The sequence below is a fragment of the Manacus vitellinus genome, unplaced genomic scaffold (assembly GCF_001715985.3).
Source record: "Manacus vitellinus isolate BGI_N305 unplaced genomic scaffold, ASM171598v3 scaffold_6_pilon, whole genome shotgun sequence".
Lineage (NCBI taxonomy): Eukaryota > Metazoa > Chordata > Aves > Passeriformes > Pipridae > Manacus > Manacus vitellinus.
In genome coordinates, this window is record NW_021940750.1 from 40,146,038 (window position 1) to 40,159,253 (window position 13,216).

At 48.3% G+C, this 13,216-nt stretch overlaps 1 protein-coding gene across 1 annotated transcript in view; it reads right to left on the minus strand.

Moving 5' to 3' along the window:
* Positions 1 to 2,517: 2,517 nt before the first annotated feature.
* FBXO34 (F-box protein 34) overlaps positions 2,518 to 13,216 on the minus strand; it is a 39,734-nt gene continuing 29,035 nt past the window's right edge. Inside the window, 4 exon segments of the mRNA XM_018082634.3 lie at positions 2,518 to 4,362; positions 4,364 to 4,412; positions 4,414 to 4,454; positions 4,457 to 5,378. Of these exon segments, the coding sequence (XP_017938123.2) occupies positions 3,229 to 4,362; positions 4,364 to 4,412; positions 4,414 to 4,454; positions 4,457 to 5,378 (2,146 nt within the window). The 3' untranslated portion in view covers positions 2,518 to 3,228.

Sequence of the window (13,216 nt, forward strand, 5' to 3'; positions counted from 1 at the left end):
ACAGTTCCAGGGGCTGCCATAGGGGCAGAAACTGCAGGAAGTGACCTGAGCTCCACTGCAGCATCTCAGCACCTCATCCCAGGGAGCAGAGACACAGCAAAGGGAAAAGCTGCTGCAGGAACAGCCAGGATGGAGCAAGAGCCCAAACACAAGCCTCAGTCATGGGCAGCTTTTTCTGTGGTGTCCATGCCAGGAGAGTCCCAGAGCTTGATGAAAACTGGAAGCTCACAGACAATGGAAATGTTATTACAACTTCTTCGCTGGCATATCTGGAAATTCAGTCCAGACACTCCAACTGCTCCCAGGCAGGGAAGTCAAGCACATGGTGCAGTCCTTCATCCTCAGTTCCAAACACTGGATTTTGTAAATCCAACACTGGATTGTTGTTTTAATTGACTCGTAGGAAACAAAAAAGTTCACTGGACCTTGGTTTCTCCCTGAACCATCCGTTAAGGAAACAGAAATCTGCACTTCACTACTTTTTAGGAAAGAAAAAGCCTGCAGGCAGCTCAGCATGGCAACACTCAGAACCAACCCACATCTGGATGCAAAAGCCTGTTCTGCAAAACAATTTTTAACAGCAATGCTGTGCAACAGGGACAGTTCCAGCAAACAATGTAATAAATGATGTATAAACCAGCCCACGCTCCCTGGCCACCTCAGGGGGAGGGCAGGGATGGGGCAGGGTAGATAACAAGTTGTCCTCCAGATTTACCTGTTCCAAGGAACAAAATAGCCTAATGATATTATTTTATCCTTGTTTTTCCCCTTGTTCAACAAAGGTGACCAAGATCTCACACTCTGTTCCAAAAAAAATGACCTCACTGGCCCCTTATCTAATTACAAAATATTTTCCTCTGCCGCTCCGTTCCAGCCTTGCAGGGACTTTCCTCGCTGCTGCTCAGCCTCAAGTTTTCCAGAGTCTTGGGTGGGGGGCAGGAAAGCAGCTTCTTTCCCCTTTCCCTTAATCAAAATCAAGCTGGAGGCCTTTGATGCCGATGCCTTTGGCCAAACAACAGCCTGGCAGTTGCTTTGCTGCTCATCCGGAGGGAGCAGATGGAAGTTTGGGTGAAGCCTGCGCCCCGTTATGGGATGAAGTCACGGATTAACCAGGGATCCTGCTTTTCCTCTCCCTCTTCCCAGCCGATTACAAGGAGGGCCGCACCCTCCTCTTAGATTCCTGGTCTCATTCCTCGTGGTTGTCATCATGTCTGCAGCGCAGGGAGGCTGAGCAGCCAGGGAGGGGTGTCTGATGCCCGGGGTGGCAGGAGCAGGTAAAGGCAAAAAATAAACCCAGCACATCCTTTAAATCTCTCCCTGAGCTCATCAAACCCATACTTCATCAGGCTACAAGGGCTCCATTTTCCTTCTCTCACAGTTAAGGGAAAGAATAAAAGCATCCACCTTCAAACCCTCTCTGTCCTCGCTCCGGAACCAGGGGGGTCACTCCATGTGATCCCAGTGCAGGTGAAGTGGAGGGAGGTGGGAAGCTCAGCCTGGCCCCCACAGCCAGCAGTTTTCCACACCTTGCCAACAGGATGAGCCAGGGGCAGGGCCACCTTATCCAGAACTCCTGCCCTTTCCAGGTGCCCCCTGGGGTTTGCAGGGCAGAGGAAGGCCTGGGATGAGCCCCGTAGGAAGGTGGCACTGGCTCTTCTTGCACCAGGTCAGAGATTCTGGCTGCTCCAGCTGGAATGGTCCAGGAGTCCATCCATGCCTTGAGAAGGGGCAGAGAAACAGCACCAAGTGTGGGGAGAGAAGGGACTTGGACAGTGCAAAGGCACAGCTGCCACACTCTGTTTGGCTCCCTGGAAAAAGGGCTGCTGCTCCTCTCAGCTCCCAGGAGCTGAACGTAGCTGCTGGATTGTCCAGGGTCCATTCCCAGATTTCCAAGCCACTCACCCTCAGAGGGGTGTAACTGGAGTCTGGATCACAGCATTGCAGGAGAGGAATGCATTCAGGGAAATACTGCAACAGATGCCATGCTCTGCTCCCACTCCCAGTTTGAGCAATCACTGTTCACCCAACACAAACCGTCACCATTCCCCTGGAAAGCACCGACTCACACCCAAGGAATGAGATGCCAGAGGCTGCAGCAGAGCAGGGCAAAGCACTGCAAGCATTTCTGGTGAAAGGGACAAATTCCACATAGAGCAGACGGCAAAGCTTCCAGCACATCACAGAGCCAAGGCAACTCCACATCCATCCTACCGGACCCATAGTCTGTCCTGGAGCTTCCAGGGAACAAGGCAGGTGCCCACACAAGAGCCAAGAAGCAGGATGACCAGAAAGTCCCTGTTTTTTGCAAGCTTTACACACCTAGCACCAGAATTCCCGACAACAGGAGCCTCTGCTGCACGCAGGGCTGACAGGAAGGAAAAGCTGGAATCTGTGAATGTTACAGCAGGGAATAGAGATTGGGGGGGGTGGTTTTTTTTGTTCCTTTGTTAGTAGGACAGGTTTGCCAGAGGAAGCTCACTGCACGTCTGAACTACAGCACAGCACCAAGTTTCTGCCACGTGTTTTACAGCATTTTTATTTCGGGGCAAAAGTCTTACAAGAGAAAGTCCGGTAAGGCAGATCTAGAATGCACGTTTTATTCATGTAAAAAAAAAAAAAAACCAAAAAAAAAAACCCAAAAAAACCAAACCAGACAACATGGGTAAGGTAGACAAGAATATTTTTGTTTTATATTCTGACTATACAATAATATTCATCTCTTTTTTTTTTTTGTTTTTAAATCCACTGCCACGCTACTATAATGGGTCTGTTCTATAGTCTAAGTTTCAGGTTGTCCAGTTAAGTTGTCTGCAGCTTCTTTAAACAAGTTGACCTTTACCTATTTAGAGTTTCTTCTCAGAAACATTCATATATTATGCGGAATATACAGATTTTGAAACAAGACACTTAAAAACACACACACCTATAGCCGCAACACTGGGATAGCTGCATTGTAGGGGGTTACCTTGTTCAGCCAGCTGTAGACTCTGTATGTACAATTAGGGGTTTTTTTATAGTGTTATTTACAGAGATGGACTAAAAGCTCTCTTTAATCTAAAAGGTAAAGGCTCTTGTGTTTGAGTATGTGCAGTTTCATAGCCCTGTGGAAAACAAAACAAAACAAAACAAAAAAAAAAATAACCACGACAATTATATACACTGTAAACAGCACAAGGCATGAGAATCTCCTCCTACCCCAAACAATCTCGCAGGAAAAGTGTATGTGCACTAATATTCCTCTTCCACTTCGGCTCCCGCCCCTCTGGTCTTCTTGTGGATGGCGCGGTTAAAGCTGTGGCAGGCGGGGACCCAGTGATTGTCGTGGAGACCCAACTTACAGCCCGGGATGCCCTTCTGGGACCGGTGGCAGCACATCCAGTAGCCAGGCCCGTAGGGCAGGGCCTGGCAGTAGGGTTTGGGGTGCCACCGGCACAGCGACACGTCCCCCTTCACGTACTTCTTCTTGCACTGCTTGCAGGGGTCCTCCCGGTACCGGGGGTCCCGGACCCAGCGCGAGTCCGCCGGCCGGATGTTGTAGTACTCGATGATGAACTTGAAGTAGTAGCAAGTGCATTTCAGGGCCACCAGGCTCCTGGTAGGGAGCAACCCAAAGATCTTCACTATGATGTGGTGAGGCAGGAAGGCCATATACTGCTGAGGCTCCAGAAGCTGCTGGATTTTAAACCTGGTCTCCAGAAAGTCATGCGAAACCTGCCTTTTCAGGCAGGAAGCGTCAAGTACTTGCAAGGCCCCTTCTGTGGGAGGGACAGAGGGGGCCGATGGCTCTGTAGGGACACTGCTCCTGACACACAACCCGCCGGATGCCAAAGCATCCTCATCCTCATTCTGGGCTACTTCTCCTGGCTTCTCTTGGGTACTTTCCCGTGGTGGCTGTTGCTCGTGAGCAGCAGGCTGGTCGTCCTGGAGGAAAAACAGCCTCCCCGGGAGCGAATCCTCACTAGAACTGGAGCTGGAGAGCTTCTCTTTCCTGCACCCTTTCTCGGTCTTGGTGACGGATATACTGATGCACAAGGGCTCCTTCCTCGCAGGATGCAGGCTCTGCTTTGGGAAAATCACAGGCTCCTTCGACGTACAATCAACGGTCGCGTTTTTGCTCTGCAAGGGATCCGGTGGCAGCCTGGCAGCAGGAGCTGGACACGAGGACAGCAGAGCTCTGGGAGGCTCAATCCGTGTCTCAGTGTCGCTCCTGGCGGCTGCCATCGCCAGCACCGCGTGAGCAAGTCCCGAATTCACATTCCCCATCCGGGTATCCAGCCCCGAAGGAAAAGGCCGCCGAGCAGAGGCGCCGCCATCCCACAACTCGGCGTCACCCAGAGCACCACAACGACCTCCGTATCCAGCCTTCTGCCACCCCGCCCCCCAAGCCATCCCCCTGAGCCAGAACCCCGGCACCCCTTCCCCGCCTCTCCCTCGGGCTGGGTGCCGCTTGGCCAGGAGCCACCCTCCCGACGTTTCTGCGGAAGCTGTTTGTTCCGGAGAGGCTCCCGGCCTCCCGCTCGCTCTGGCGCCTCAGGCACTCCGACTCCAGCTTGGCCACCATGTCCAGCACGCGCACGGGCTCGCCCTGCTGCTCCGCGTGCACCTCGCACGCCCCGGCCGAGGAAAAGGGGTCGGAGCTGGGAAGGGCCCCCTTGGGCTGAGCGCTCGGCCTCGTGGCAGGGGCGGCCGTGCAGGTTTTAGCACAATCCACCAGCAAAGCACTCGCCCGCTGCTCCAGGAAAGCCACCATCTCTATCACCGAGAGGGACCGGCCCGGGAACGCTCCCTCTCCGCTGTCATTCCCGTAGTGCACCGAGCAGTGCTCGATGCCACAGGCAAAAGGCTCCGGCTGGGAGCACCTGGCATTGGCCTCCCTCATCCTTTCCAGTTGGATTTTGGCTTTTTTGAGGTCCACCGATTTTTTCCTGCGCTTGGCCGTCCTCCCGTCGATGTCCCACGTGCTCTTGATTTTCATGGAGCCCACCCTGCTGGTGCTGCTGCACTGCTGGGCCGCGAAGAACGCGATCTTCTCCTTCGTGTTGCCAGGTTTCACCACGGCCCAGACATCCAGAGGCCCTTCCCCTTCCTCTCCCTGGTGGATCGTTGCAGACAGGGCGTTCTTCTTTTCCCTTGCACTTGGACCATCCGCTGGACCTTTCCCGTTCATATTGCACATAGTATTTGGATAAATAATCCCCAGAAGCTTTTGAGATGGAGTCACGAGGGAGGGTTTTGGGAAAACGCTCAGTTTGGTGCAGGTGGTGTATTTTTCTCCTTGTGCTGATCCCTGGTGGCCTCGCAGGGAATCCTGGCTTATTTCTGGGGATCGCTCTTTCTTCTGTAACTTGAGATATGGCTTTAAGTGCATACCAGAGACCCTGGAAAAACAGAGAGGGGAGAAGTTATAGTTGCAAAATATGTCTGTCTGGAATTAGAGAAGGTGGCCCGGGGTAGGCAGCATCCCACACCTCAAGAAGAACCACATGAGAAAGGAAAACACAGCAACCAAATCTCCAACATCCACCCTTGGAAAACTTCCTGCAGTAGAAGAGAACTTCCCATTAGATAAATCTGTTGCAAGGAGAAATCCTGGAGTTTATCAGTTGTGAAAACATAGCCAGTGGTTCATTCTAGAGTTAGAGGCATCCTTCTGCCCATTCATTCCTTAATCCAGTTAGTTGTAAGGTACACGTGGGTCATGGAGTCTGTCTCCTGAAAAGAGTATATTTGATAGTGGATGTCCAGATAAAGTACAGTTAAAGCTGAAAAGAGAAATTAGCAAGTGTAATTACATTCACCAGAGACCCCAGTGGGTATCTAAATTCCTAATACCACCCAAAGTCACCGAATGGCTTGAGTTGGACCTTAAAAACCACCTCGTTTCACCCCCCTGCCATGGGCAGGGAGACCTTCCACCATCCCAGGTTGCTCCAAGCCCTGTCCAACCTGGCCTTGAACACTTCCAGGGATGGGGCAGCCACAGCTTCCCTGGGCAATGAAACTTACCCTTTAGAATATTGATAATGGCAAATTTGGTGACTTTCTCATAAGGGTCCTTACATTATACATCAGATACCCCCCCAAAAGCGAGAGAAGCATCACGTACAGCTGAAGAGACCCACTCTCAAGGACATGTTTTCATGGTTAGGAATTTAAGAGCTGTGAAGGACCACTTGGATGCTGCTGACACTGCAGCAGCAGCATTCCTGCAGCACTCAACTCCTCCGTTCTGTCACACCCTCACAGTCACCCTCCATTCAAAGCTCAGAGCCCGGGGCGCTGCCACACAGGGTGCAATCATCAGGAGACTCCAGGCTCTTCTCCCAGGAGTATCACAGAAGCACATTACAGAACTAACTATAAATTATGTTTCCATGGTAATCTTTGAATTGTTACACTCAAAGGCCTCCACTTTGAAATGGGGATAATCTGTGCTTGCTAGCTGAGGAGCAGCAGGTTCAATGCCACATCCATCAGGAGCCGATACGGACACATTCAGGCACTGAACACGTTTCCCCGGAGAGCTACCACCAAGACAGTTGCTTAAGCACTGCATTTGTAGCCTAAAAACAGCTTTTAATTAAAAACCTTAAGGCACAACATCTACAAAGTCTGACAAATTTACAGCTGATGCTGCCCAAGCAGAGGAAGCCTCCAGCACCAGGAGCAGCCATGCTGCTTAACCATTGCTTTCCCTGGATATTTCCCTCGGGCCCTAGTGATAAGAAGTGAGGGGCAGGCATAGGGGCTTGGGGGAGGTATATCAAGAGGAAGGGCTTAGTTCACCTTTCTGTGCCCCTTTGCTCCACGCAGTGCGTTGAAGGCCAGGAAGCAGACCCTGGAAAGGATGATGCTATCCTACGTTCTTTCCCTCTGGATTTTATAGGGAAACCATCACCTCATTCTTGCAACCAGACAGCGCCAAAACCATCTGCATCTCACCTACAGACTGTGGGGGTACGAGATCTCAGTGCTGCAGATACACCTACCCAGTTCCTGGGTTAATTCTCTCCCTGTGCCTCCTGCCTGCTAATTCCAGCTCGTTGGAATTGGGTCACCTCCCAGTTTAGTCTCCTCTGCAAAACGCGACTGAGCTATTTTGTTTGCCTCTCCAGTTGGATGCTAAAAGCTGAAATAATCCCACAAAAATAGAACTTCAGGGTGCTGAAACAGATGCATGAAGAGAACATGGGAGATCAAGGGTGCTGGAGTTTGCTCTGGCCTCATTTTCCACAGGGTCTGGCTCATTTTGTCTGCACTTCAGCGAAGCAGGGTCAGGCCCCCGATGCGCCCCGGCCAAAGCCCGGCCCAGAGGAGCAGCAGGTGAAGCACTGCAGCAAACTGCTGCAGGGAACAGTGCCTGCAGCCCTCCCTTCCCTTCCAGAAGGACATTCTGGAGCTGTGCTTCCCAGATTAGAGAGAGAGAAAAAGCTCCGGTGGCCGCCCGCCACCGTACCCTGGGGAGAAGAGGTGAATGCAATTAAATACAAGATTTGCATGCTGAAGTCTCCTGAGCCAGGAGCAGAAGATCAAATTTCATTCATGAGTTTTCATGCCAAGGTGTTTGAAAAATGAGCTGAGTTTGTTCATAAAAGGCTTTCTTCAAGCAGTTTTCAGGAATCCGGGAGGACAATTGGCTCAACACCCTTTATTAAGAGAAGCTGCAAATGAAGGTGAGACCAGGTATTATAAGAATGAAAACAGGACCAAACTGGTTACCCCAACAGGCTCAGGGGACACGTTTAGCCAGCAAAGTTGGTTCAGCTGCTCCCAGCTATTTCTGGTCTATGGAGAAAGACAAAGGGTAGAGCTCTGCCTCACCTATCACAGATTTCTTGTTTAAGGTTATATTTCCTCCTGTGTTTCAGTTAGTCCCTGGCTCAGCCAACAATACCATTTAAGGTTGAAAAGTTATAATTTACATAACAAAATTATGCCTTACTCAGAAGTTTTACTGCCAGAATAATTGCCTCATTTGAATTCAGCACCCAGTTCATTGCACATGTTCTAATGGATCTGGATTTAAAGAAAATCTTCATCTAATAACTTCAGACAGCTATAAAAGAACACTGCAAACTCCACCTGACCAGCTGTCACCTGCCTCGCAGTTTTCCAGCAGCAGGGAAGAGAACTTCCATTTTAAAAGGGATCTTAGTAATGGACCTTACCTGAAAGTGTCATTTGGAAAAAAACGAGCCTCCACCTTTGCTGTGGATATTAAGAATGAACTTTTAGGTAAACACAGCTTCTTCCCTGCACGTCAGCAGCACATTTCATCTCTAGCTCCTAGAATTAGAACAAGCCTTCCCAGCAGAAATTGCTTTGAAGATGAACCAGAGCCCAGTCCCCACCCACAGACTCCCCTATTTCTGCAACATCTCAGTGCTGGCAAGTGGAGAACTGTGGCAGCTGCAGGTAAAGCTTTTAAATATTTAAAACCACCAAAAATAGTTGCTAAAAGGTGAAGTCACTGACAATTCCCTATGAAACTTAATTCCAGAATAATTCTGTTTGCTTTCCTCCACCCTTTAAGTTATCAAGCTTTCTAATTTTATCTTTAGAGACAATGACTCTTCAGAAGTCCACAGAGCACACATAAAAAGGTTTTCAATCCCAAACGTGTGGTTTTAAATTGCTGATAAGAGAGAATTCTGCCAGGAATGATCAGCACTGAAACAACGAGCAGTGCTGCCTTCATGCTGTTATTCCATCCTTAAGCTGATGAAATAAAGGGGCCAGGTTTTTTTATTTCTAATCAGCCCTGTCTGAAAAACAGGATACTTGCACTGCTGGAATGACACTGCTGTTTTCCTAAGTCATAACTACAGCTTGTTTCCACTGTAGTTTTATCAAGTTAGTTACTCCACATTGTTGATACAGAAATATATTCCTTTATATGAGCACAAACACACACACAGCCCTCTCCTCTTCCCACTGAAGACCCACTTGTGGACTCCCCATCCCTGGAAGTGTCCAAGGCCAGGCTGGCTAGGGCTTGGAGCACCCTGGTCTAGTGGAACATGTCCCTGCCCATGGCAGAAGGGTTGGAATGAGATGGTCTTTGAGGTCTCTTCCAAGCCAAATCATTCCATGATTCTTACTTGCCAAGCTGGCCAGAATCTTCCTGCATCCTTTTGTACTTATATATGTCCTAAATCACAGCAGCCTAAAAAAATAATACATTTGCTTTAGTGGAAACTCCAAAGTTGGAGGGAAAACTGGTAAAAAAAGGCTCAGTTTTTACAACTCCTTTGTGAGGTCCACAGAGAACCTTAATGCCTCTCACTGTCAGGGACTCTCATGATGCCCTTGTGAAGCCGAAAGATTTCCTCTGGCCAGCAAGAACAACAACAACAACAACAACAACAACAACAACAACAAAAAGTACAATATTTCCAAACAGAATATTTACACTGCAAGTTTTCTGGGCAAAGCACCGGAAGGTTTTGTTAAGGAGAAAATTTCCATCAAAACCCCCAAGTTTCCTGTGGATTTCTTCTTGTAAACACACCAACTGCAGTCGACAAAAGTTTCTCGTGTTGCTGACTGCGCACCCAGTGCCAGCTACAACTCTGAAAAAACCCTCAGGACACACTAACAGAAGGCAGAAGAAGCCAGAAAAAAAAATAATAAAAAAGGAGTAAAAAAAAAAAAATCAACTACAATAAAAACCCACACCAAGCATAACCTCTGGCAAGGCTTTTCTCCTCCCTGGCATGCCAGCTCTCTGTCCACAGGGCTCAGCTCCTCTGTAAAGGACACTGACAATTAGCAAGGACTGAGCACTGAATGTGAGTTAACTATGGTCAACCACTTGTTATTTCTGGAAGGGCTTGGTGGGTCCTTTGGGCTCAATCTCCAGTACCATTTCCATCCCCTTTGCACTGCCAGGGCAAGGCAGAGCAGACAGAGAGCTGCTTCAAAGGCATTCCACGGATTCTGCCGGGGCGGGAAAGTCCCGGCTGAGCAGCCGGGATGGAAGAGGCTCTGCTGCTCACTGGAGCTTGTTCTGGCACGTGGCAAGTGTCCAAGCTCGGGGAAGGGCGGGTTGGGAAGCACGACGCTCCGGAGCTGGGGCGGGTTCGACACCGGCAGCTGTGGAGGCATCTGATTTCTAGAAAACCCACTCCCTTGGAGCAGCAGCTGCTCCAGACCCACCTCCCAGCGCCTGCAAAACGCCTCTTGCATCTCTCAGAGAGCCAGCAAGGATTCTTATGGGATTTGAAGGCAAACAGAAGGTATCTGGCTGCTGAGGGAGAGCTCTCTGTCCAAGTGGCCAGCCTAGGGGAAGGGGGAGCAAGCCAAAAACGTGGGGCAGAGCTGGCCCAAAAGAGCTGAGGAACTGAATGCAAAGCAAACACCTAACACTGAGTGTTCACCCCATCAGGTGTTCAAATAACCTGACTCTGGGGGAGACAGCACCCAAATGTAGCTGCACACAGGCATGAAGTCCATCATCCTCACCACACAGAGGTTTCAGGTGACACAACACACACCCAAGCCCAACACACACCACTCCAGTTCGAGGGCTCCCACCCATTAATGTTCTGGACACATTTTATACTAAACACCCACACACTCTTCAACGTAAAGCACAGTCAACTTGGCTACTTTCTAAATTTTATACAGGAAGAAGTGACACTGCTTTGCCAGGCTTTTGTATAAAAGCACTCACCGTGAAGCGAGTGACGTAGAAGCGGTTCTTTGTTGAGCCTCAGGAACCTCAAACCCCTGCTCCCTGCTTCCCAACCACACTGGAGATGACACAGGGATGACATAAAGCAGAAGGGAACAAAATGAACTGACAGATTTGGTGTTCAAGGTTATAAGCTGCTCCAGAAACGTGTAGCTCAAAGACAACCACGTGCCTGTGGTGGAACAGGCTGAGATGAGAAGAAATCACAGAAGGACAGTAAGAAAAACAGTGGTGGTTTTATAGATCTTCTGCTTAAAACTGCCCAGAGCAGCACAGATACGTGATATGCTTCCTTCTGGAAGTCTTTTACCTCTCTTACTTTAACATTTGTTTTCTGATTTGTTAACAGCAACAGGACCAAGACCTTTCTTCACATCATAGCACAACATGTATTTCTTCAAACAGCTAACGAACCAACACAAAGTGATGCTATTTATAGCCTTCATTTTTGTGCATATTGTAATGAGAACACATGAAAGGTTGTAGAAATTAACCTTGGACCACACGATCAGTCGGAGACTCGGCGTTCAAAAGAAAAGAATAAGTGAAAGTACATCTGAAGGCAAGTCATAAGGTTGCTCTTTTGAAACTCAAGACTGAAAGGAACTGGTTCATGAAGTTCAAGATGTGGTGCAGAAGATTTCACTGCAGACAGATTTCTCCAGGAGCCAAAAGGTGTTTTCATTATTAAGAACACATCCCAAACAAGAACTGAAGAAACTCCAACTGGATGTGATCCTTTTTCGTGAAGGATACAAGAAGCAGATGCAGGTTTCAAGTCACATCACTTAGAAACTCGTATCTTGGAGCTCAAAAAGTCCAGGGATAAACATGAGAAGTGGTGCAGCGTTAGGTCACTGCAGAGATATTTAAAAACAAAGAAATAGTGAAAGGTTCCTCAGTTTGTGAGAAAGGACTGGGAGAGAAAAAGGGCTGCAAGCAAGGGCAGGGCAGAGATTAAGAGTATTCCAAGTGCTACACAAAATACCAAAATTGACTTTGCATCATTTTTAAAGAGGGGTGGTAACTGCGATCGTGAGGGCAAAAGCCCAGGCGTTAATCTGAACAAGAACATTGGCAGGGGGAGGATTAAAGAGCTTCATAAAAATTGTGAGGATTGGCTCATCTCAGTTTTAGAATCCAAAACAGATAGGCTCACGCACTGCAGGCCAAGAAACAGGATTTATAAACCTCTTGAAAGGCAACAATGGGAGATAATAAACATGTGGCACATTGGAGGGGGCACTGCAGGGGAGAAAGAGAAGGGAGAATGATTGCAGCCTCTCCAGGGCTGGTATTCTGACTCCAATATAAAGGTGCTTTGCAAGCAAAGAGGATTAATGTGACACAGAGAAAAAGGGGGAAGAGGGAATACTTCAAAATGCCAGACTAACCTCAAGGTTTTCAAAAAAAAAGTGATCATTTTAGACAAATCTACTATATCTTACTCACATGGTCTTCAGAGAGCACAAAGAGATTTACTGGTGAAGACAGATTGGCAGAGGAATGGGAAAACAGACAAAGGAGCTGGTTTAGCAGCAGACAGCCCCAGGTGATGCTGAATAAGAAAATACCAGCTTGGAAACCAAAGACATGCCTCAAGAATCAGCCTGGGGAACATCTGATTTTGTTAGGAATGACCTCAGCACAAATACTGCACCCACAGAACTGGAGGCAGTTCCAAAACAGCAGAGGCACAAAGCTCCAAGTCACAGAGACTGAGGAGGGTTTTGAAATACAGGCAGTGATGCACCAGCAAGAGGAACACCAAGGAGTTCTGGAAGTAACTAAGGTGAATTGGCCACCATAGAAACAAGTAAGTGGAGGTGACTCTGTCACACGTTTGAGGCAGCAGCAAGAAAACCCTCCAGCCAGATCTGCCCTGGAGCACAGCAGAGAATTTTAGCCAGGATTGAGATGTATCCACACTGAGGACAACAACAGTTGTTATTCAAGAAGCTACTTGAGAAAACTTGGGCCATTTAGCACCACAAAACCACAGGTGAGGGTCACAACCCCATTTTACAGAATGCAGCAAGAGAGGTAAACCACTGAAAATAAGAAGTGGGAAGAAAAGCAGAAGGAAAATAAAGGAACAGAAACTCAAATAAGCATGTAAACTGTCATGAATGTTTAGTCTGAGAATCAAAAGAAGGTTCCTAATTGCACAGCTAGATCTGTCATCTTCAGTAAAGGCCTAATAAACTGGAGGAGAGAAGAAGAGATGTAAGAAAAGATGTAAATGTTTTTAGGCTAGACTAAGTTCACAAAAGGGATTATGAGCTACTGCTTGGGAAAGCAAAGAGATAGGTGACCCAGGAAGTCTTTTCCAGCACTAAATTACCATGAGACTAACATAGCAAGTATATGCTGTCTACACAACCACAAAGAACAAAGGTTAAAAGTTTGCTTTAAACCCACACAGCTTTTGGAAACCGAAAAGCTGGCGCTCTTCCGCCAGGCTGAGGAAGTTTAGGAGCCTTGCTTTCAGAAAAAAAAAGAAGCAAAAGAAAAGAAGAT